The following is a 21844-nucleotide window of genomic DNA, read 5'->3' as shown; positions in this document are numbered from 1 at the left end:
TTATTATATTTAGGTTTGCATGTTATACCTGTGAGTCTTCTGATTCTTTCTTCTTCTTTTTGAGCAATGATGCCTTCGCCTATAAATTCATATTTTTAACAATTTTATCCTCTACAGAAAGTTGTTCAAGACCCCACAAAGAGCCATGTAGTCCGATGAAGGTCCCAATTCATGGGAGCTTATCCTAACCCTCACATAACCTAACCTATTAGTGAATACTCATCAAAAATAAGTTTTTTTAATTGCAAGGAAAAATGTCATCTTTAAGGGAGAAAGACTAAACTACATAACTTTTGTGTAACTTTTGAGGAAGAAGATTCCCTTTTCTCCCATCTCTTTTGAAGAGATTTTCTCCCCCCCCCCCCTTCCCTTTTTCTTTTCCCTTTATATGTCGTCACAGGAATCGTCTTCCTCAAAAGTGACACAAAAGTTATGTAGTTTAGTCTTTCTCTCTTTAAGGAATTTACAATATATATAGTATATTTTTATACACATATTTAACACCTACTAACTAGAAAAGGATTTTTTTAGGTAAAACCAATTATAAAAAGTTATACCTTTAATGTAGAAAGTCCAGTCGAAGCAGCAGTTGAACCTCTTTTCTCCTACAATTAAAAAATTATTTTACTGATTGAGAAAAAAAATTTATAAAAATAACAGAGCTACTACTTATCTATCTTACGAACCACAAATCTATCTATCTGTCTCACCTTTCCTAACCCTAGGGACATCAAGGATGGTTTCCTACCCATAAACCATCCTGTTGCCACGCCCATTCCTACAGAGCTACTATCTATCTATCTGTCTCACCTTTCCTGACCCTGGGGACATCAAGGATGGTTTCTTGCCTCTAAGCCAGCCTGTTGCCACGCCCATACCTACAGAGCTACTATCTATCTATCTATCTGTCTCACCTTTCCTGACCCTGGGGACATCATGGATGGTTTCCTGCCCCGTAGCCATCCTGATGCCACGCCCATTCCTACAGAACTTGACTGGCTTCCCTCCCGGGGGCTTGATAGCCTAAATTAAAATTATTTAAAACCACAAGGTAGTTTTATTGCTGTCAATATGTCCTTTTAAATCTTAAACTGTTTCTAGTTCATAAACACGTTCGCTCATTCATTGGATAAAAAACAACAGGGACTTTTATTTAATCCTGATGGGTAAAACAAACTAGCTGTAACCAAACTATTTCACAAGTAATCTTAAATTTCAGTTTTTTTGGGTTTTTTGGTTATCATAATTGGAGGAGTACATTAATCTATCGTCCATTGTCTTATCCCTTCAAATACTGGTATTTTGACATTCTCAATGCCCTCTTGGTTGTTCTAAATTCTAAAATTAGTAACAACAGTTTTACCTTGAGTTAGAAGAGTCATTAGAATCTCGTCTGTCATTTGTTTTAAGTTTCATCTTTCCAACCATTAAGACAGAGCCAGAAAATCCTAGCAATAGAATCAAGATGTTAAATAGTTATAGTTACAAGTATAGGCCAATGAAAGGACAAGTTTATTCCCCCCCAGCCCTCCACCCCCTTAGAGTTAAGTATAGACAATATCAGTAATTAAATTTTTTATCTACCATAGACCTAACCATGAACATTATTATAAAAAGTTTAACTCAATAAAAAATAAATTTTGATAGAAAGAATTATAAAAAAAGCATTTAATTACATTAATTCCAAAATAACTTTTGTTAAAAATTGATGTTAAAGGAATATCATGTTTTTAAGTGTTTTTTTTTATACTTTGATTACTTTGCAATAACAATCCCTCTCTATATTAATGTGTTTTGTAATTTCTAAGTTTTATTTTGTTTGTTGATTTTTTAGGGATCCAAGCATCATACTTAGATAATATAATTTTTTCTTTTAAAAAGGTTTTGTAATAAATACTGTAAATGTTATTTTAAGTTTGTTTACTTTTTGTTATGTGTGTGTGTGTGTGTGTGTATTGTATCAAATGTCATTCTAATGTCAAGTTGACATTAATTTATCTAAAAATAAAACAATAGTTTAATATTTTTCTGTTGTAAATAAAAGTTTTAACTTTGATTATCAGAATTTAATCTTACTCATGCAAAAAAAACGAAACATTTCTCTTTTCAAAAATAATTTTACCTTCTATTACAATATACTTTATTAAGTTGTCCTTTTTTACCATGCATTGTTTACATTTTTTAAAAAATAAGTTTAATCTTTAAATTAAATACTACCGCAAAAAGTACAATATACAATATATTATTATTCCACATAAGTCATTTTGTAGGGAATAAATGATCAGATCACAGTTTTGATTAACAGGTCCTTTTATATTGCTATATTTTTTTAGTTACTCACTCATTTTTGCTGGAATATTCAGAAAAATTAATTTTTTAACATCATTTATATACAAATAATATACAGGTCTTTTTAAAAAATAATTAATAAACAAAATTGAAAATATTTAGCCGAGATTTTTCGCTCCAGAGCAAGGAAGTAACAACAAATTCAAAACGGATTTTTTACTGCGTTTTTTAGACCTAAATAAATACCTAATATAAAAAAGACCTAAAAACAAAATATTTAATGGGATTGTCTTTTAGGTCTTTTGTCCTAATAGGTCTCTTTTAGGTCTTTTTATACTAGTTCTTTCAGGTGTAAGGTTGGAGTTACAAAGTGTCTCAAAAATCAGCCATGTGACGTCAAAAAAAAGGAGGGAGATGAGAGGAGAAGTGGGAAAGAAAACCCCTTAAAAATAGATGGATAATCCCTCATATTTACGACGTCACAAGGCTCACTTTTTTTAGATACTTTGTTCAGCTACAGGATATTAAATGTAGTAGTAGTAGAAAGAAAAAAGAAACAAAATAAAAAGTTTTATGTACAACAAAAATAAAAAAGAAAAAAAACACCAATAAAATTTGAAAATAGAAATTGTAAATATAAAATATTTTGTACAAAATTGCATTGTATTTACAGTGTAGTACAGATTCAAGGACGTACATAAGAGGTATTTGAGGGTGGGAAAACCCTCGATCAAGATTCCTAGACCATAGACCACCCCCTCCCCCTCCAGATAAAAATCTGTTTACGCGCCTGAATAGACAAGATTTTTTTTGTCAAAGACTAGGGTTAGTAAAAAAAGTATTTTTCTGACCGCTCTTTAATGTAAAAAAAAACAAGGAATACAACATGAATAAGTAGCGAAGCACCAAAAAATTATTGAATGGATAACCAGACAAAATGAGTTATAGAGCAGATGTCCAAATCTTATAACACTTTTAAAAATAAGAGAGAATATGAAGGAGAGAAGATCCAAGAAAACCTCGAAACCTTAAAAAATAACATTTGCGTCTTTTGATGATGACCGACAAACAAAAAGTCAAAACAATGCAATGTAAAGATTAGATGCAATATGCTATGGGAATCTTAACTAAAAATTTTAGCTGTGTATCTTCAATAGCAACTGAGAAAATCATATTTCTCACCTAGCGTTACAGACTGGTCGACGTACAGACCATGTTATTTATAGAGTTGCTTGGTACTTAAAAAATGTTGACTAAAGCGAAACTTTATACATAAAAAGCACACGAAGATACAGAACTAACAAGGATTCAAAACATTAAGATATATTAAAGATACGAGGATAATCAAGATTCAGAGCTAGTGTACAGCAGAAAATGATTATCAATAAAATTAACATATTATTTTATAATTAGGTGTCTTATCCTTCATCTTTATAAAAAAAAGTTTCATAAAATCGGATCATGAAAAGAAAACGTTGTAGAGGGTTTCGTCGTATTTTCACAGTATCTTTTGATAGGTTAGGTTAGGTTAGGTTTGTTTAGGTAAATATTAATGATTGCTTGGAGAGTTGGAGCTCCCTGCATTTGCTAGAAATAGGAGTAAAGCTACTAAAAAAATACGACGAAATCCGCTACTTCGTTTTCTTTCTATCAAAAAAATTTTCTTACGGAAAATCCTCATATCTTTCTTAAAACATTGATATGTACATATATACAAAATCCCATAAAACATAAAATAATAGCAAATCTACTCGATAATTAGTTTATGATGTTCACCTGATGCTACGGAGGTTTTGGATCTAGGAGTATCGGAGGGAGTGCCAACAGGTGTTTCCTCAGCTGAATTAACTGGCGGAGAATCCTTATAACAACAAAAACAAATAAAGTATCAGGAAGATCGTCTGTCCTTATAATACGGAGTGACCTTTATTACAAATTGTATTTTATTTAGCGATAAAATGAATACAAACAAGAGAACCAAGGCAGGTATGATATCTTTCGAAATTTGAGGCGCCTTGCTCAATAGAACTTTTGATTTCACAACCTTTGTATTAAGGGGGTTTAGACACTCCCTACCGCACACCACTGGTTAAGGTATTCTCAGGGCTCATTTATATAATTTCCGGATTAATTTATTTTATCTAATTGTGACTGAAGCATTCTAACCAAAACCAATAGCGTATAGCCCAAGAATACCCCAACTTTACGTAAACACAATAACCCCTTTATTAAATTTTCCAATTAAGTCACAGTCTCTAGGTGTCAAAATTATGAATGTTCACCTCATCGTGATTCCTGGGACTCGTTTTCTCTTCTGCAATTGTTTCAGTTGTTGGAGCAATCGAAGATCTTCGAGAACCTGACACAAATAGAGAGTTCATCAATTATAGAGTAGCTGCAGGGGGGACTGTCATTTGCACATCCAGCAAAATTACAGTAGATGTATTTTCGCTAGTGCAATTAAAAAAGTACGGATGTATTTATGAATTTTAGTTGTGTAAATGACAAAAATGTACATAGAATTTATCCCATCAACCTTTTGAAAAAACAGCTCCACCCATTTTTTAAATAAATTGAAATAAGTGGGGAGGGTAGTTTTTTTCTAACCCTGTGGAGCCTAAAACTTTTAGTTACCCTAACCCTGGAAGACCACCCAGTGCCTAATATAACCTAACCTACTGTGTTTGACTAGGTACTTTGAGGAAAACTCCCACTGTATTTGCTGAAGCCTCTAGATTTTACAGGGAAACATTGTTAGTTGACTGCTTCTAGTTTGCCCTTTATTATTGGACAGTTCTTGTTATTTCTACAAGGAAAATTGGATAATCTTTTAAATATTTAAACAAAAAGCAGTAAACAATTATAGATTTCCATAAATTTTGTCTAGCTCATCTTTATTTGTGAAACAATTATTTTTATTGCTGGCTCAGCCTAGTTTCAATTAAAGTCTTTTTGTCTGACTTGGTCTTTTCTGGGTTCAAATTCAGTTTGTATAAATAATTTTTTTGCAGGCTGCTGCGCCTCTAGCATCTAGAGGATCTGTGTTGGAAGTGCGGGGATATTGAAGGAGAATATTAGCTTAATCCCCCTGCTTGATTTAAAACCAATCTGTGACCTTAATGAAGCTTTCCTAGATAATAATTTCATTAGCATGGAATAAAGATGTTCAAGGGGGGGGGGAGATAAAGGGGTGATTTTACTCCCTAAAATTTGGAATTACCCCGACCATCTAATGAAATTTTGTATACACCCCCCTGTAAAGATTGTGTATCTCCCAATAAAAAAATTCCTTGCACGGAAATATTCTTTAAAAACATTTCCTTACTTGTTTTTTTAATCCTGTTTTCTTCCATTTTCATCATAACTTTACCAACAAATCTTGTTGGTGTAGGTGCTGGTAACAATCTTAAATAATAATATAATTTTATTAGGATATAATTTTCATCATAACTTTACCCACAAATCTTGTTGGTGTAGGTGCTGGTAACAATCTTAAATAATAATATAATTTTATTAGGATATAATTTTCATCATAACTTTACCCACAAATCTTGTTGGTGTAGGTGCTGGTAACAATCTTAAATAATAATATAATTTTATTAGGATATAATTTTCATCATAACTTTACCCACAAATCTAGTTGGTGTAGGTGCTGGTAATAATCTTAATTAAATAATATTATAATTAACAGGTTTTAATAATTACAAAACTAACAAGGATGACAACATCCATAAGTATCGAAGCTCAACAATTATTAATGGATATCAGGAAAAAATTAACTATATAGCAGTGTTATAAAAATAAATATTAAATTTGATAATAACGAAAGCTTTAAAATCACAAAAACTTAAAAATCTAGGGATCGATCTAGCACCGCAATTATTAGATAAAACATGATGCAAATTTGTAGAATGTAAACATAACATTAACTCCCTAAAAATAATTTCAGCCGTCAATCTTGAACGGAATCAATAAAATTACGAAAACCTAAAAATCTAGGAATTGATCGAGGAATGAGAAACTGTCCCAATATTGTATAACTTTAGCGGAACAAGTTCCAATTACGACATATTTTTCTTTCCCGAAAAAGGGAGGGGGGGAAGAAAATCTCTTCAAAAGAGATGGGGAAAACCCCCTTTTCTCCCATCTCTTTTTTCTTCCCCCCTTCCCTTTTTTTTCTTTCCCCCTTCTCTTTTTCGGGAAAGAAAAATATGACGTAATTGGAACTTGTTCCGCTACAGTTATACAAAATTGGGACAGTTTCTCATTCCTCAATTGATCTAGCACCCCAATTATTGAGCAAATCTTGATTAAACTTAGTTGAAATATGACAAATGTGAAATTGTTTAATCCCTAAAAATTTCAGCTTTTTATCTTGAATAGAAGCCGAGAAAACCACGTTTCCCCCATAGCGTTACAGACTGACTGCCGGACTGACAAAACCACTCTTGTTATAACTCTTATAAAGTTTAACGATTAATTACCCCATCAAAGCTTCTTCCTCTTCTTCTCCCCTCTCCTCATGAGTCTCATCAAGACCTGTGTGTATATTCTCCACGGAGGCTTTCAATAACTGATCAGGCACAAGTCAAGCATTTCAACCAGTATAGCGTCATTATTAGGGATATATGCGCTTTAAATATGATTTTAGATTTTATAAACTAATCATTAAAAAAAAATATTATTGTATCATTGAATTAATTTCATAATCGTAATAAGTTTTTATGCTATGCTTTCCTTGCCAAAAGGAGCTTTCGTCTTTGTTACAACAACCTAGAAAACAAAGTTAGATCACTTTATGATTTATAATAACAGACTGTCAAACTTTTTAGAGACAAATTCTAACTCTAGCGCATTGTAGGCCAGACTCAAACACATGACCTTCATTCCCGACAACTTTAAGCTTTGTTTTTTAACTGTCTAAGAATATTGGGTCTCAACACTGCCCCCCCCCCTCCCCTTCTTCCATATAATAACTTACTTCCCCAAAAAATTCAAAATATGGTTATGTAAAATTTCCATTAAAGAAAACTAAAATTGCAAATTTTCTTGCAGATAAATCATCTACCTTATAAATTTGCTCATAAGTTATATTACCCAGATGCAAAGTCTAATATCATTAGTTGTGAAGCTTCTTTATATAAACGCTTTTAGGATATATTGATCAGGGGAAATTTGTCTTGAATTCAGGTTGGACCTCATTTATTGGTCACTTCGTTCATCAAGTTGGTGAAGTGGGCAAAAATTGTAGATGGGGAATATCGTTTTTAATTCATTTTAGTACAAGAAAATCTGGCGCAACATCTAACATGTCAATTGATATAACCTTGTTGCATACATTCAAAATATTTTCTATGTTTCTATCTAGTTTTTTACTGGTTTTCCATCTATTTTCCTTCTCTTTTTCAAATATTAAGATTATAAAATCCAAAGAGTGAAAACCTATGTATTTAGATTGGCTTATACAGACAAGTCCGTAGCAATTTTTCAGGGTTGTCGTGACGACTTTTTAATAATCCGCTATCTTATAAACTCAGTCTAATATATTTTATTCTATGTGACATAATCGTTCTTGTTTGTTTAATTTCAAGGTTCATAAAGTATCCCAGGTGCCATCAAATAAGAAAGTTTAGTTGAACATCCAACCCTAAATGCAAAGTGTAAAAAGAACTGGGATATAGGAATAAGATAATGAAATATGAATTAGCCTGTATATCATAATTAGATTTGTTTTGTTTTGTTTAAATTATTCGTACATGAATAATAAATGGTATGCCAATAACAACATCGAAAGACAATCAGACGTTAAAGACAGAATACTCTCATTGGGTCTGTCAGAATAGTGCATCACATTTAATGTCTTTGATTATGACGCGGCTTAATCAAGAAAGCTAGAAAGCTACTCGATAACTAATAAAATTAGTATCAACCTTTAGATCAACATTACAATCTTCTACTTATTCATAAAGATTATTTAATCTTCTATTTAGCTATGCCTCATTGCCTATTCCGAAAAGGTCAGAATAATAGTGAGTTTCAGTTTTTATTTTATCCTAGGATTTAGTTGAGTCAATGTTTGAAAGGAAACTAACTTAGTTCAACCTCTAGCAAGAAATTCAGCTAATAAGTTTCAAAGAACCTAAGGGTTAGGTTGAAATGTAAGCGTCATTACATTTAGTATTTAATTAGAAATAATTTATAATACAAAGTAGAACGATGTCTGTCCGTCCATCTGTCTGTAGGTCTGTCCGTCTGTCCGTCTGAAGCTTAAGATCTCGGTAACCACTGAACCGAATGGGCTCTACTCTTCAGGGAATATACCTACTGGTTCTGTGGTGGTTTTATGCTTTTTTGGTGGGAGGTGGGACACCCCCAACCCCCCAAAAAAAGAAAAATTCCCCCCCCCCCCAAATTTTTTTTTGCTTTTTTCAAAGAAAAAAATAAGTAAAGAGGATGGGAAAACCCCAACCACACCATGGGGCGAAGCCCCAATGAAAAAATTTATAATCCTCCCTCAACAAAAAAAAAATTTGAGCCATTTTGTAATTATAGGTATTAAATAAATATTACGCAATTATAACACACAAAACAAAAAAAGATGGGTTGGGGTTGAACTTCCCATCACATCTTGGGGCGAAGCCCCTAGCGGCTAGAGGCGAAGCCGCTAATTTAGTAAAAAGTAGTAAGACTTTTATCCAACGAGCACTAGTATTAACCGCGCGCTAAACCGATTGTCTTTTATTTTCTATGAAACCAATCTCTCAGTTTTTGGCCAATTTTCTTGATAAGTGATTTTCCCATGTTTCACAAACAATCGTAATAATGTATTGCCAATAATTCTATTTAAATTTGTTTTTGATGCATTTTTGATGTTTTGTTTTTAATGCACTACTTATCAATACTGCCATCTTTGTTTATGATTTTACCTCTGGTTTTATTGGTTTCCTGTTCACATTCAGAGGATCCTCTGTTGGCTCTGGTGAATCATGTCTGTAATAATAAATATAGGTGTAGTTAGATCCTCTGTTGGCTCTGGTGAATCATGTCTGTAATAATAAATATATGTGTAGTTAGATCCTCTGTTGGCTCTGGTGAATCATGTCTGTAATAATAAATATATGTGTAGTTAGATCCTCTGTTGGCTCTGGTGAATCATGTCTGTAATAATAAATATATGTGTAGTTAGATCCTCTATTGGCTCTGGTGAATCATGTCTGTAATAATAAATATATGTGTAGTTAGATCCTCTGTTGGCTCTGGTGAATCATGTCTGTAATAATAAATATATGTGTAGTTAGATCCTCTGTTGGCTCTGGTGAATCATGTCTGTAATAATAAATATAGGTGTAGTTAGATCCTCTGTTGGCTCTGGTGAATCATGTCTGTAATAATAAATATATGTGTAGTTAGATCCTCTGTTGGCTCTGGTGAATCATGTCTGTAATAATAAATATATGTGTAGTTTGATCCTCTGTTGGCTCTGGTGAATCATGTCTGTAATAATAAATATAGGTGTAGTTAGATCCTCTGTTGGCTCTGGTGAATCATGTCTGTAATAATAAATATAGGTGTAGTTAGATCCTCTGTTGGCTCTGGTGAATCATGCCTGTAAGAAATACAAACTTTTTAAAAGTATCATTATAACTTTTGAAACGAAATAGTTCCAAGTAAAAATGTTCCAAAAATAAATGGGAAATAAAGTATCTGCAAATATTGATAAACGTCCTTAGTGAGAGAAAGTTATACAAACTCAAACAATGCATTAGGAGACAAAGACATTAGGAGGGATTGTTAACCGTAAAAAAACCCACACATATACAATTAACATTTGCAAGGATAGAGGTTTCTCTAAAATTGTACATGTACGTTCGTCCGTAAGGGTAGTGGGGAAACGTAATTTTATCGGCTGCTAATAAATTTGGAAATTTGAAAATTGGACAAAACTTAAATTGTATATTCTCAATTTATGCTAAAAAATACACAAATTTGTATATGCCGTATCTATGAAAATGAAAAAGATCTGTGTCACCTACTTTAACCCTCTAAGCTCTAATACTTTATTTTCAAAAAATAACCCTACCCCTCCCTCCTGAGAACTCTTTCCCTTTGCTATGTCAAAGTTTGTGCTGTAATACTATTAACATAAGTAAACACAGAAAATGAAAAAAATTAACAGTTTGTTGGTTTGATATCAAAAAAAATTATATTGTCCAAATCCTTTTCGAAGTATGGAATATATTTAAACATTTAAAAAGGTTTTATTTCTTTTATGGCATATGTTAAAGTAGATTTTATGCGCATTTTTATGTGTCTAACATATATTAAAATACGTATTTCTTGTATGTAGAATGTTGAGTTTTCATAAAAAAAATTCTTATTTTAGAAATGAATTGAAATTGATGGGAAAAGGTAGTTTTTCCCTATGTCTAAACCATGCGGTACCATAACAGTAATGATAAAAAAACATACTAATTGTAGTTTGTAGGACTATGCTTTTACTAATTGTTAAAGCCAAGCAAATCAACCACATGCATCATATGTATTAGCGCCTAAAATATCAGTTTTTCAGGATGCTTTTGTCCTGTAATGAATTTATATACGTTAAAATATATTTTTTGCGTTGTCATCATTACAAACTTTTAAAACTGAGGCTTTTTTTCAATATATTTAAGAGTTAAACTAGAAAGCACTAATTAATTGAGATAAACATTATGCTGCAAGTAGATGTGTTACAATATTCGTCACAAGAGAAAAATAATAATTCTTACCTGGAAGCTACTTCCCCATCTAAAACGGATGATTTCAAGCTTGATCTTCGGCTTAGATCCTGAAAAAATGTATACATTTATCTTGTGTTATTGACAATTATCATCAGACAGGAAAATATAAATAACGAGGATTTATTCCTTTTTTGCGGTAGGGGAGGAGTCGTGTTCGAACTGGCCCACACCATGTCATCATTGCTGCTACGTCTGGCACGTGACACTAATATTGAGAGTATGGTGAATGCATTGACCCATAAATAGGCGCAACTCATTGCCAAGTACAATTAGGACTTCCAGAGAAAGGTTGTGCAATCAAAAGGTTGTTTGTCTGTTTGCATGTTATTCAACCTAATATTTGAATGGAAGTTAAAGTATCGCCTCCCATTACAAGAGGATGATGCTCTTCCTTCTTTCGATGTCCGGTAGAAATCTATTTTGAATCCCTTTTGGGGTAATTGACTATTACCAAAACAAAAAATCCTATTGCCAAAACACAGAATTACAGAACATAGTGTGGGGGGGGGGTTAAGCTTTATAGTACACTATGTGCGTGTTAGAAATACACAAGCGACGCATAAAAATAAGACATGTAAATCATAACTTGCATAATATTTTATAATTTGAATAAAAGTATACTTTTTCTTTCATGGTAGTACAGAAAAAAAAGACTGAATTAATAATATATTTTGAGACATCAAATAAAAAATGCATCGATATTCCAAAAGGTGTGCATAGATTTTCGCACATGCAATTTTAGAACCGAAAGTAATTACAACACTCTACTATTCCTCAACCTTTGCTTATAACTAACGTAATTATTTATTTCCTACTAGCAGGTACGATCCTAGAGGCCTCTGGGGGCACATAAAATGTTTTCGTTTTAATCTATGTTATGATCAGCTGTTTATCAAGATATTTTGCCGCCAGATGTGATTTCTTTTGGGAGGGTTGTGTTACACTCTCCCAAAATATACATAAACCTTCTTCCCAGGCCTATGAGAAGCTACCCTGTTAAGGAGAATCCGATCGGTTCAGTGGTTAGCGAGTCTTTTCGGTATAGACAGACATACAGACAGATAGAAATTCTATTTTTTGCGAATGTTTTAAAAACATTTGCATTGTGTGGATCAAAAAAATGCGGGAGGAAAAGGACACCACTTGATAAAACTTTCTTCTTTCCTTATTTAACTTTACCTTTTTTAGACAGAATTATCAAACTGAATTTATCAATTTTAAATTATGGAAAGTGAAACTTTTTTTATAACTAGGGTCTTTTATGTCACAGCGTTTTAGAAGTATGAATTAATTGTCAAATTAATTCAAATGTCATAAATGATAATTGTTCTTAAGGTAATTGAGCCAAATTTTATTGCAATAGTGCATATTATTTTTATTTTTTATGTTTTAAACAAGTGTGGATTCTTAAAAAAACAACTATTTGGCTCACTTCTTTTCTAAAATTATTGAGGGTCGCTAAAAAAAAATTCTGAACAATCCTCCAAAATCGCAATTGAAAATCTACAAAAATTAAACGAAATCTTATGTTAATAACCCTTTTATGATTTTATTTAATTTTTGTAGGTCTTTTATGCGATTTTGAGCTTAAAAGTTTTTTAAGAATTTACCTCAGATCCGTACGTTCAAATTAAATTTTTGCACATTTGAAGCAACTTATTGGAATATTCGGTATTTTTATGTTTTTGGTTATAGTTGTTATCAAGATAATTAAATGCAGCTTCTCTATAATTTACTCACTTTAATTTATCAATCATAAGAAATATAAATATAAAATATTAGAGTAAAACACTAGAGGGAGAAAGGGTTAAATAACTGTATTTCCTTATCGCAATGACCATGTGCCGACTCTCAATTGGGTCTTTGAAAATCAATCACAGGTAATGGGAATATTAACACAGCCAAATAGCAGAAAGCAATTTGCTAGCAGACGAAAAAGGTCGTTGAAAAAGGGGTTGAGTTAGTTACCTGTATATACATCTATACTATAGATCTGTTTATCAGAACACTATGATTTGAGTTTCAATATATTAATTAGATTATTTAATACCTATATTTGAAACAACTTTTATTCAATGAAATCTTCCAATTTTTAACATGTATAAAACGGCCTGCTTTATTGCATCAAGATCCATGACAGATCTATTTAGGAAATAAACGTCTATAATCAAGCTCGAGTCTTCCAAGCATATGGTGTTAAAAACTCATAGTGCTTCAATAATCCATATTAAACTCTCACTGACCAGAACGTTAATACCCATTATTCTACTTTTTGCATCATAAATTCAGTTTTTTTAATTCATGTTGCTATTCAAATAACATGAAAGTATTTGATTTCTATTCTTAAAGCAGAAAACTTAAATTTTAAAAATAGTATATCTTAGAAAACTTAGTTTTAAAATGAATTGATTCGTGCGACACTCCCGTAAATGTGTTCAGATATTGAACTAAATGTTTTAACCCCTTCAGGACGAAAATTTGAAATGAAAAATATTAGGATTTTAATCTTTAATAAATGATTTTAAAAAAGGAAGCAAAACGTTAAATCGTGTATTTTTAAATTTGGTGAAAATATAAACTAATTACTGAATACTCAGTTAAACAAATATTCTAACGTAAGACATTAAAAAGTCGTAGTAACGAGACAGAGAGAGGGGGGAGAGAAAGAGAACGGGGGGGAGAGAGAGATAAGGAGAGAGAGGGGGTAGAGAGAGAAATATAACGAGGGGGGGGGGAAGAGAGAGAGAGAGAGAAAGATTAACAAGGGTGACAAAATCCGTAAAGAACTACTAAATACTAAAGAACATTAAGAAATATAGAGTAACTGCACTTAAAAGAGAAAATATTTATATTGCAGCAAAAATTTGAGTAAATATGTCATTTAATACCTTAAATACAAGTTATTTTATTTGGACATACTAACGTCATGGTGATGGGGAAACTATGTGAAGCAATGGTAAAAATTTACTTTGACTTCATTGCAGGACAGTTTCATGAATTTTATTGTCAAGTTTTAATTCAATAGAACAATTCTAATATGCCTAAATTAACAATCAGAACTCTCTTTTAGGGACGTACGGATGGACAGAACAACTGTAGAAATAGATCATTAATATTATACAACCCTTCTACCCCATTTCCTTCCCTCTTACTGGATGAACGAACTGACCAATAAATGAGGTCCACACTGACTAGCTATGTAGGGAATATTTACACAATTTTTCAGGCATTGAATTGAAAAATTGAAGAGAGAAAATCACATTTCCCCCTAATCCTAGCCATCAGACGAACGGACGGACATTTTGAATTATAAATAAGCTTCGCTACTAAGTAACAGCGGAATTTGCAAATGTTCCATTATAATCTTGATTAAAAATTTAAGCCATTTAATTTTGATAGCAGCTGAGAAAACAAATATTTTAGCTATTAAAATATGATGTCTCCAAAAGACTAATAGACCATATGAATTTAGAGGAAGAAGGATAGTTTCAATACCAAAATTTCTTTTCCTCAGGGAAGAAGGGAACATTTGACTGTAAATTACACTGTTACCAAAGTTTAGTAACCACGTTGACTAAAAAAACTTAATCAGTGTTTCATCAGTTCTATACATACTAGAAGTGTCCAAACTTAAATTAACAGAAGGCTTACCTTTGTTTATCATCATTTGGGATATAAAATAAATATAGAACATTATCTCCTAAGATCCCTAAGTTTAAAAATCATCAACAATGATGATAATATCCATAAGTAGCAAAGTTCCTAATAGTAAAAGTAAAAACACAAAAGTTAAAAGTTAAAAGAAGAAAACGCGGTATAAGCGACAGACAGACGAACGATGATCAGTGCAGAGGTCATACAAATCTTCACACAAATTAGTCTTTGATATCAGAAAATAAAATTATGTTTATGTGCAGTACTGATTGATCGAAGGATAGGCGGACAGAAGTACATTGGTCTGAAAAAATTCAACCTTCTATATTAAATAGCAGAAGGGAAAATAAACATTTCCCTTACAGTAATTTTATTTATTTCGAAGCACTATAGACAGAATAACAGACTAAGTGAGGAATAAAATTATTTAACTTAATATTAATTGACTTTGCTACTAAAATTTAACAGGTAGATAAGGATGACAACATCCATAACCATAGAAGCTCTTGAATTAAAAAAAAATAAAAGGCAAAGCAAATGAAAGCAAAAAGGGTGCACAACAGACAGACATAGAAAGTACACAAAAAAATATCTTCGATAAAAACTGGGAAATTACTTAAGAGCATTACCAATAGACCGACAGACAATATTATTCTTAGAGTAGAGGTGCATTGGTCAGTAAACATAAAATAAGTCTTCTGTCTTAACCCTGAAAGATCGGGCCCTCTACAAATTCTTAACTGATCGGATTTTATACCTTAATAATTGCATCAGACTTCTACCTTTCCAGTAAGGATATTTAATATTCTTAAGAGCATTACAGACCAGCGAACAACGTGAGCTGTAGGCTAGTATCATTATACAACCAACTCAATACTAAATAAAATTCTCGAAATTTCAAGGATAAGACAATGGCCTATAAATTGGTGTACATCCCCAATGATGATACACAAAATCAATTCTTCTGTAGATTACAATTAGTGATTCAAACGTTTGGACACTCAACTTAATGAAGCAACCAATAAAATTTTTGTAAAAGTTCCCAAAGTTGGCCAATTAATATGATAACGTGTTTATAAATTTTTGTGGACCAGTATGATTTCCAGCTCCATAATCACTGATAAGTTTAGCTAAAATTCAGAAAGTTTGTCTTTAATCTAGATTTGTGACCTTTACTTGTATGGATGTTTTCATCCTTGTTTGGTAGGACTTTCACAAGTATATGAAACCTCAGCATGTGAAAGTTTAATTGCTTACATATGTAAAAAATCTCTGTAACTTTCAACGTTACCCAAGACTATAATTTACCAAGAGTATAAGGATAGGACAATTGCAGATAAATTACCTTTCTTCCCCCTAATTCAAAAAGTATATTTTGTTCGTGTGTTGTTGTGGTTAAAATTCACGGATCATGGAAAGAAAACGAAGCTAAATAACGGGTTTCGTCGTATTTTCACAGTAGCTTTTAATAGATTATCTTAGGTTAGGTTAGGTGAATGTTAATGATTGCCCCGCAGGGTTATAAAATTAGCCCCACAGGGTTAGTGTCCTCCGCAAGGGCTAGAAATAGGAGAAAAGCTTCTGTAAAAATACGACATAACCCGCTACATCGTTTTCTTTCCATGATCCAAACTTATCTCCTTTTGACCTATCCCTACTTGCCTGGGTATTTTAAATAAGTTCCATCTTAAACTTATCTCCTTATGGCCTATCCCTACTTGCCTGGTAAGGTAAAAATAAGTTTCCTCTTATACTTATCTCCTTATGACCTATCCCTACTTGCCTGATAAAGTAAAAATAAGTTTCATCTTATACTTAGATTGCACAATTTTTCATACGTTGCAGATAAAGTTTTTTTAAATTACTTTCATATTTAAAAATAAGTTTAATCTTATACTTATCTCCTTTTGGCCTATCCCTACTTGCCTGATAAGGTAAAAATAAGTTTCATCTTATACTTATCTCCTTATGACCTATCCCTCCTTGCCTGATAAGGTAAAAATAAGTTTCCTCTTATATTTGTTTCCTTATGACCTATCCCTACTTGCCTGATAAGATAAAAATAAGTTTCCTCTTATACTTATCTCCTTATGACCTATCCCTACTTGCCTGATAAGGTAAAAATAAGTTTCCTCTTATACTTATCTCCTTATGACCTATCCCTACTTGCCTGATAAGGTAAAAATAAGTTTCCTCTTATATTTGTTTCCTTATGACCTATACCTACTTGCCTGATAAGGTAAAAATAAGTTTCATCTTATATTTGTTTCCTTATGACCTATACCTACTTGCCTGATAAGGTAAAAATAAGTTTCCTCTTATACTTATCTCCTTATGACCTATCCCTACTTGCCTGAAAAGGTAAAAATAAGTTTCATCTTATACTTATCTCCTTATGACCTATCCCTACTAGGTAATAATCATTTCTCGCATCGTATTATAAACGGCTTTCCGCGGATATAGAAAGTACAATTATGAGATTAAAACTAGTTTTTTTAGCCCCGAGGTGCCGAAGGCACCGGCTAAAAAAAACTGGTTTTAATCTTATGATTGTACATTTCTATATTCGTAGAAAGCTGGGTATAATACGATGCTAGACATAGTTTTTTCGTATGGATGAGAACCGGTTCCTATCCACTAGATTGGAATGAATACGAGAAAAATAAGTTCCATCTTATACTCATCTCATTATGACCTGATAAGGTAAAAATAAGTTTCCTCTTATACTTATCTCCTTATGGCCTATCCCTACTTGCCTGATAAGGTAAAAATAAGTTTCCTCTTATACTTATCTCCTTATGGCCTATACCTACTTGCCTGATAAGGTAAAAATAAGTTTCCTCTTATACTTATCTCCTTTTGGCCTATCCCTACTTGCCTGATAAGGTAAAAATAAGTTTCCTCTTATACTTATCTCCTTATGACCTATCCCTACTTGCCTGATAAGGTAAAAATAAGTTTCATCTTATACTTAGATTGCACAATTTTTCATACGTTGCAGATAAAGTTTTTTTAAATTACTTTCATATTTAAAACTAGTGAAGGTTTTGTAACTTAACTTTCCTCATATATAATTTATAAAACAGCTAAAGACTTCTTTGTTGTTAAAAACATACATATTTTAAAAGATTTAGAAGAGCTCCGAACCAAACATTGTCCACAAAAACATTAGATATTAAATTTCCATAAGTCAACAATAACCTTAACGTATGAAACTTGAATTGGACTGTTGATTAAGATATATAAGTTGGAAAGAATTTTAACCTGCGCTCTAATTGGTTGAATGATGTACGACACTTAAGCTTTTACAATCACAGCGCAAATAGTTTTCAATCCATCAATCACAGATGTCAAAATTAAGTAACTTAAATTGTATTTGCGCTTTTAGATAAAGAATTATACAAAAAAAATCTTTAAAATTTGATGCAAATCTCCCTCTAACATTTTCCAACTTATATATCTTACTGTTAATGAATAGACTTAGTTTGAGTGGCTTAGCTGAAATTTTTTAAGATAAGAGACTATAATGTCACTAAAGTAATGAGTTGCTTACAAGGGATCAAAAGAAATAAGACAATGGCCGATAAATTGATGTACATCCTAAATGATGATACACAAAATTACACCTCCTGTAGTTAAAAATTAGTGGTTGAATCGTTTGGACACTCAACCCAAATGAACTAACCCATCAAATTAAAAATAGTAACCAAAGTCGTTCATCCAACTTTAGAGAGTAGTGTAATAAACAGCTCAATGTCCCGTCCCTCCCTGGTATAACGTCTTCCCTATTTCAATTTTAAGGGGTTGTTAACAACTTAACACCCTCCTACAACCCTCAATATGCTATTGGTTGAAATGTTTATACCTGCCACTCATTGGCTGATTCTTCTTGTTGCTGGGATTGTTGGAGTAGTGATCCTTGCAGGGAGCCAACCTAAACAATATTACAATGTAAATAATGTATAATAATAGTTGTGACATTATCTTAAAATCTATCAAAAAAGTATATTTTAATGTATGTTTGATTCTGTTTAAAAACCCATAACCTACGATTTCTAGCAAACCTGCTATTAAAATCGAACAAAACAAATGTCACTCTTAAAAATAAAAATAAGATAAAAAAGATATAAGGTAGTAAGTATTATTTTGTCTAAAAGTCTGATCAATCAATTTTGCCCAAAGTAATTTGGGTAAGAGTATAATTAAGAGTCCTATGTTCCTTACCTCCATGGCAATTTCACAAAAACTTAACTAAAGTTTTGAATTTTAGGTTATAGCATAAGAAATCATCTAAAAGATTAAACTTAAAATTCTTTCTTTTAACTTTCTTAAACTTTAAGCCTTTAGATTAAACCTATACAAATCATCTATTAACATAACTTAACATAAAAGCTTGTCGTAATCAAAGACTAAGATTATAAACATCTAAGTATCGTTTGACAAATAAATGAATAAGTTTTTTTTTATTAGCTTAATTTATTTCAGTATAATTAAAATAACATGAAACAAACTATAATATTTTTGGATTTTTTTTATGAATTAAATACAGTAAAATATTTCACATTAATGAAACAACATGTATAATATTTTGTTTTGTTTTAATAGTTTTTTTTTTAAATTTTTACTTTTTTTTGGAAAAAAAACACATTTTTAGGTTTGAAAGTAAGTAATATTATCTTTATATTGTAAAAGAAAATTCAAAAATTCAGATGGAATATTAACATGTGAAGAATTTTTTTCTAAAATTTTTTTGGCAAATTGGGCAACAAAAAGTGTTTGAGAGTAGCAATTATTAACAGTCCATTTTTGTATAGCTTAGTCCTTGCTAGATTTCAATGCCCTGTCTTTGGCTACTAAAATGATTGTTGAAATTTGAAGAAAATCTGGATCATGGAAAGAAAACAAAGTCATTCCTAAATTAGGACAGAAGTCACCTTCCTAGGAAGGACATAAGTAGCCTTTCTTAAGTGAGAATTTGTTAGATGAAGGGCATAACATGCCTCCCTTAACAAAGATTTGCAAAATTGAGGACATAAGTAGCCTCCCTTCACCTCACAAAACCTAGCTTTTTTATTCTTCACATAGCAAAATCTTGCATAAAATTGGTTTTTGGTCCATCACATAGCAAATTCTTGGAAAACTTAGCTTTTCTGTCCTTCACATAGCTAATTCTTGCAAAACATAGCAAATTCTTGGAAAACTAAGCTTTTCTGTCCTTCACATAGCAAATTCTTGGAAAACTTAGCTTTTCTGTCCTGTTTTGTAAGAATTTGCTATGTTTTGCAAGAATTTGCTATGTTTTGTAAGAATTTGCTATAATTTCCAAGAATTTGCTATGTTTTGTAAGAATTTGCTATGTTTTGCAAGAATTTGCTATGTTTTGTAAGAATTTGCTATGTTTTGCAAGAATTTGCTATGTGAAGGACAGAAAAGCTAAGTTTTCTAAGAATTTGCTATGTTTTGTAAGAATTTGCTATGTTTTGCAAGAATTTGCTATGTGAAGGACAGAAAAGCTAAGTTTTCCAAGAATTTGCTATGTAAAGGACAGAAAAGCTAAGTTTTCCAAGAATTTGCTATGTTTTGCAAGAATTAGCTATGTGAAGGACAGAAAAGCTAAGTTTTCCAAGAATTTGCTATGTGATGGACCAAAAACCAATTTTATGCAAAACATAGCAAATTCTTGGAAAACTTAGCAAATTCTTACAAAACATAGCAAATTCTTGCAAAACATAGCAAATTCTTGGAAAACTTAGCTTTTCTGTCCTTCACATAGCTAATTCTTGCAAAACATAGCAAATTCTTACAAAACATAGCAAATTCTTGCAAAACATAGCAAATTCTTGCAAAACTTAGCTTTTCTGTCCTTCACATAGCTAATTCTTGCAAAACATAGCAAATTCTTGCAAGAATTTGCTATGTTTTGCAAGAATTTGCTATGTTTTGTAAGAATTTGCTATAATTTCCAAGAATTTGCTATGTTTTGTAAAAATTTGCTATGTTTTGCAAGAATTTGCTATGTTTTGTAAGAATTTGCTATGTTTTGCAAGAATTTGCTATGTGAAGGACAGAAAAGCTAAGTTTTCTAAGAATTTGCTATGTTTTGTAAGAATTTGCTATGTTTTGCAAGAATTTGCTATGTGAAGGACAGAAAAGCTAAGTTTTCCAAGAATTTGCTATGTGAAGGACAGAAAAGCTAAGTTTTCCAAGAATTTGCTATGTTTTGCAAGAATTAGCTATGTGAAGGACAGAAAAGCTAAGTTTTCCAAGAATTTGCTATGTGATGGACCAAAAACCAATTTTATGCAAAACATAGCAAATTCTTGGAAAACTTAGCAAATTCTTACAAAACATAGCAAATTCTTGCAAAACATAGCAAATTCTTGGAAAACTTAGCTTTTCTGTCCTTCACATAGCTAATTCTTGCAAAACATAGCAAATTCTTACAAAACATAGCAAATTCTTGCAAAACATAGCAAATTCTTGCAAAACTTAGCTTTTCTGTCCTTCACATAGCAAATTCTTGCAAAACATAGCAAATTCTTGCAAAACATAGCAAATTCTTGCAAAACATAGCAAATTCTTGCAAAACATAGCAAATTCTTACAAAACATAGCAAATTCTTGCAAAACATAGCAAATTCTTGCAAAACATAGCAAATTCTTGAAAAACTTAGCTTTTCTGTCCTTCACATAGCTAATTCTTGCAAAACATAGCAAATTCTTACAAAACATAGCAAATTCTTGCAAAACATAGCAAATTCTTGCAAAGCATAGCAAATTCTTGCAAAACATAGCAAATTCTTACAAAATATAGCAAATTCTTACAAAACATAGCAAATTCTTGCAAGACATAGCAAATTCTTGCAATATAGGTCCCAAACTCAAAAACAAATTTTCAGCGCGATCCGACCACCGGTTCTTGAGATACGGTGACCTGGTGTCCTTGGTACCGATGGTAAGATTTGGGAAATGGTTCGAATCCTTAGTAAATTTGGCTAAGTCCAAAAATATTTTGACACTTAGTCAAATTTTTGAAGAAAAAATACCAAGGTGACACCAAGCGTACCTACTGAGAGGACACCAGGTCGAAAATATTCTAAGTGTCAAAAAATTTTTGGACTT

At 31.8% G+C, this 21844-nt stretch overlaps 1 protein-coding gene across 1 annotated transcript in view; it reads right to left on the bottom strand.

Moving 5' to 3' along the window:
• LOC145328211 (uncharacterized) overlaps positions 1 to 21844 on the bottom strand; it is a 55705-nt gene that overhangs the window by 17173 nt on the left and 16688 nt on the right. The window contains exons 7-18 of the mRNA XM_080171811.1: positions 18589 to 18657; positions 11058 to 11116; positions 9216 to 9279; positions 7018 to 7062; positions 6774 to 6862; positions 5615 to 5694; positions 4572 to 4648; positions 4066 to 4150; positions 1364 to 1448; positions 915 to 1023; positions 558 to 605; positions 29 to 79 (exon numbers count right to left, since the gene is read on the bottom strand). Of these exons, the coding sequence (XP_080027937.1) occupies positions 29 to 79; positions 558 to 605; positions 915 to 1023; positions 1364 to 1448; positions 4066 to 4150; positions 4572 to 4648; positions 5615 to 5694; positions 6774 to 6862; positions 7018 to 7062; positions 9216 to 9279; positions 11058 to 11116; positions 18589 to 18657 (861 nt within the window). The remainder of the gene's footprint in view (positions 1 to 28; positions 80 to 557; positions 606 to 914; positions 1024 to 1363; positions 1449 to 4065; positions 4151 to 4571; positions 4649 to 5614; positions 5695 to 6773; positions 6863 to 7017; positions 7063 to 9215; positions 9280 to 11057; positions 11117 to 18588; positions 18658 to 21844) is intronic.

Source organism: Acartia tonsa, chromosome 1, assembly GCF_053477335.1.
Source record: "Acartia tonsa isolate MP-2025a chromosome 1, ASM5347733v1, whole genome shotgun sequence".
NCBI classification, from domain to species: Eukaryota; Metazoa; Arthropoda; class Copepoda; order Calanoida; family Acartiidae; genus Acartia; species Acartia tonsa.
Note: the sequence above shows the minus strand (reverse complement) of the source record. Positions and strands in the feature narration are given on the sequence as shown.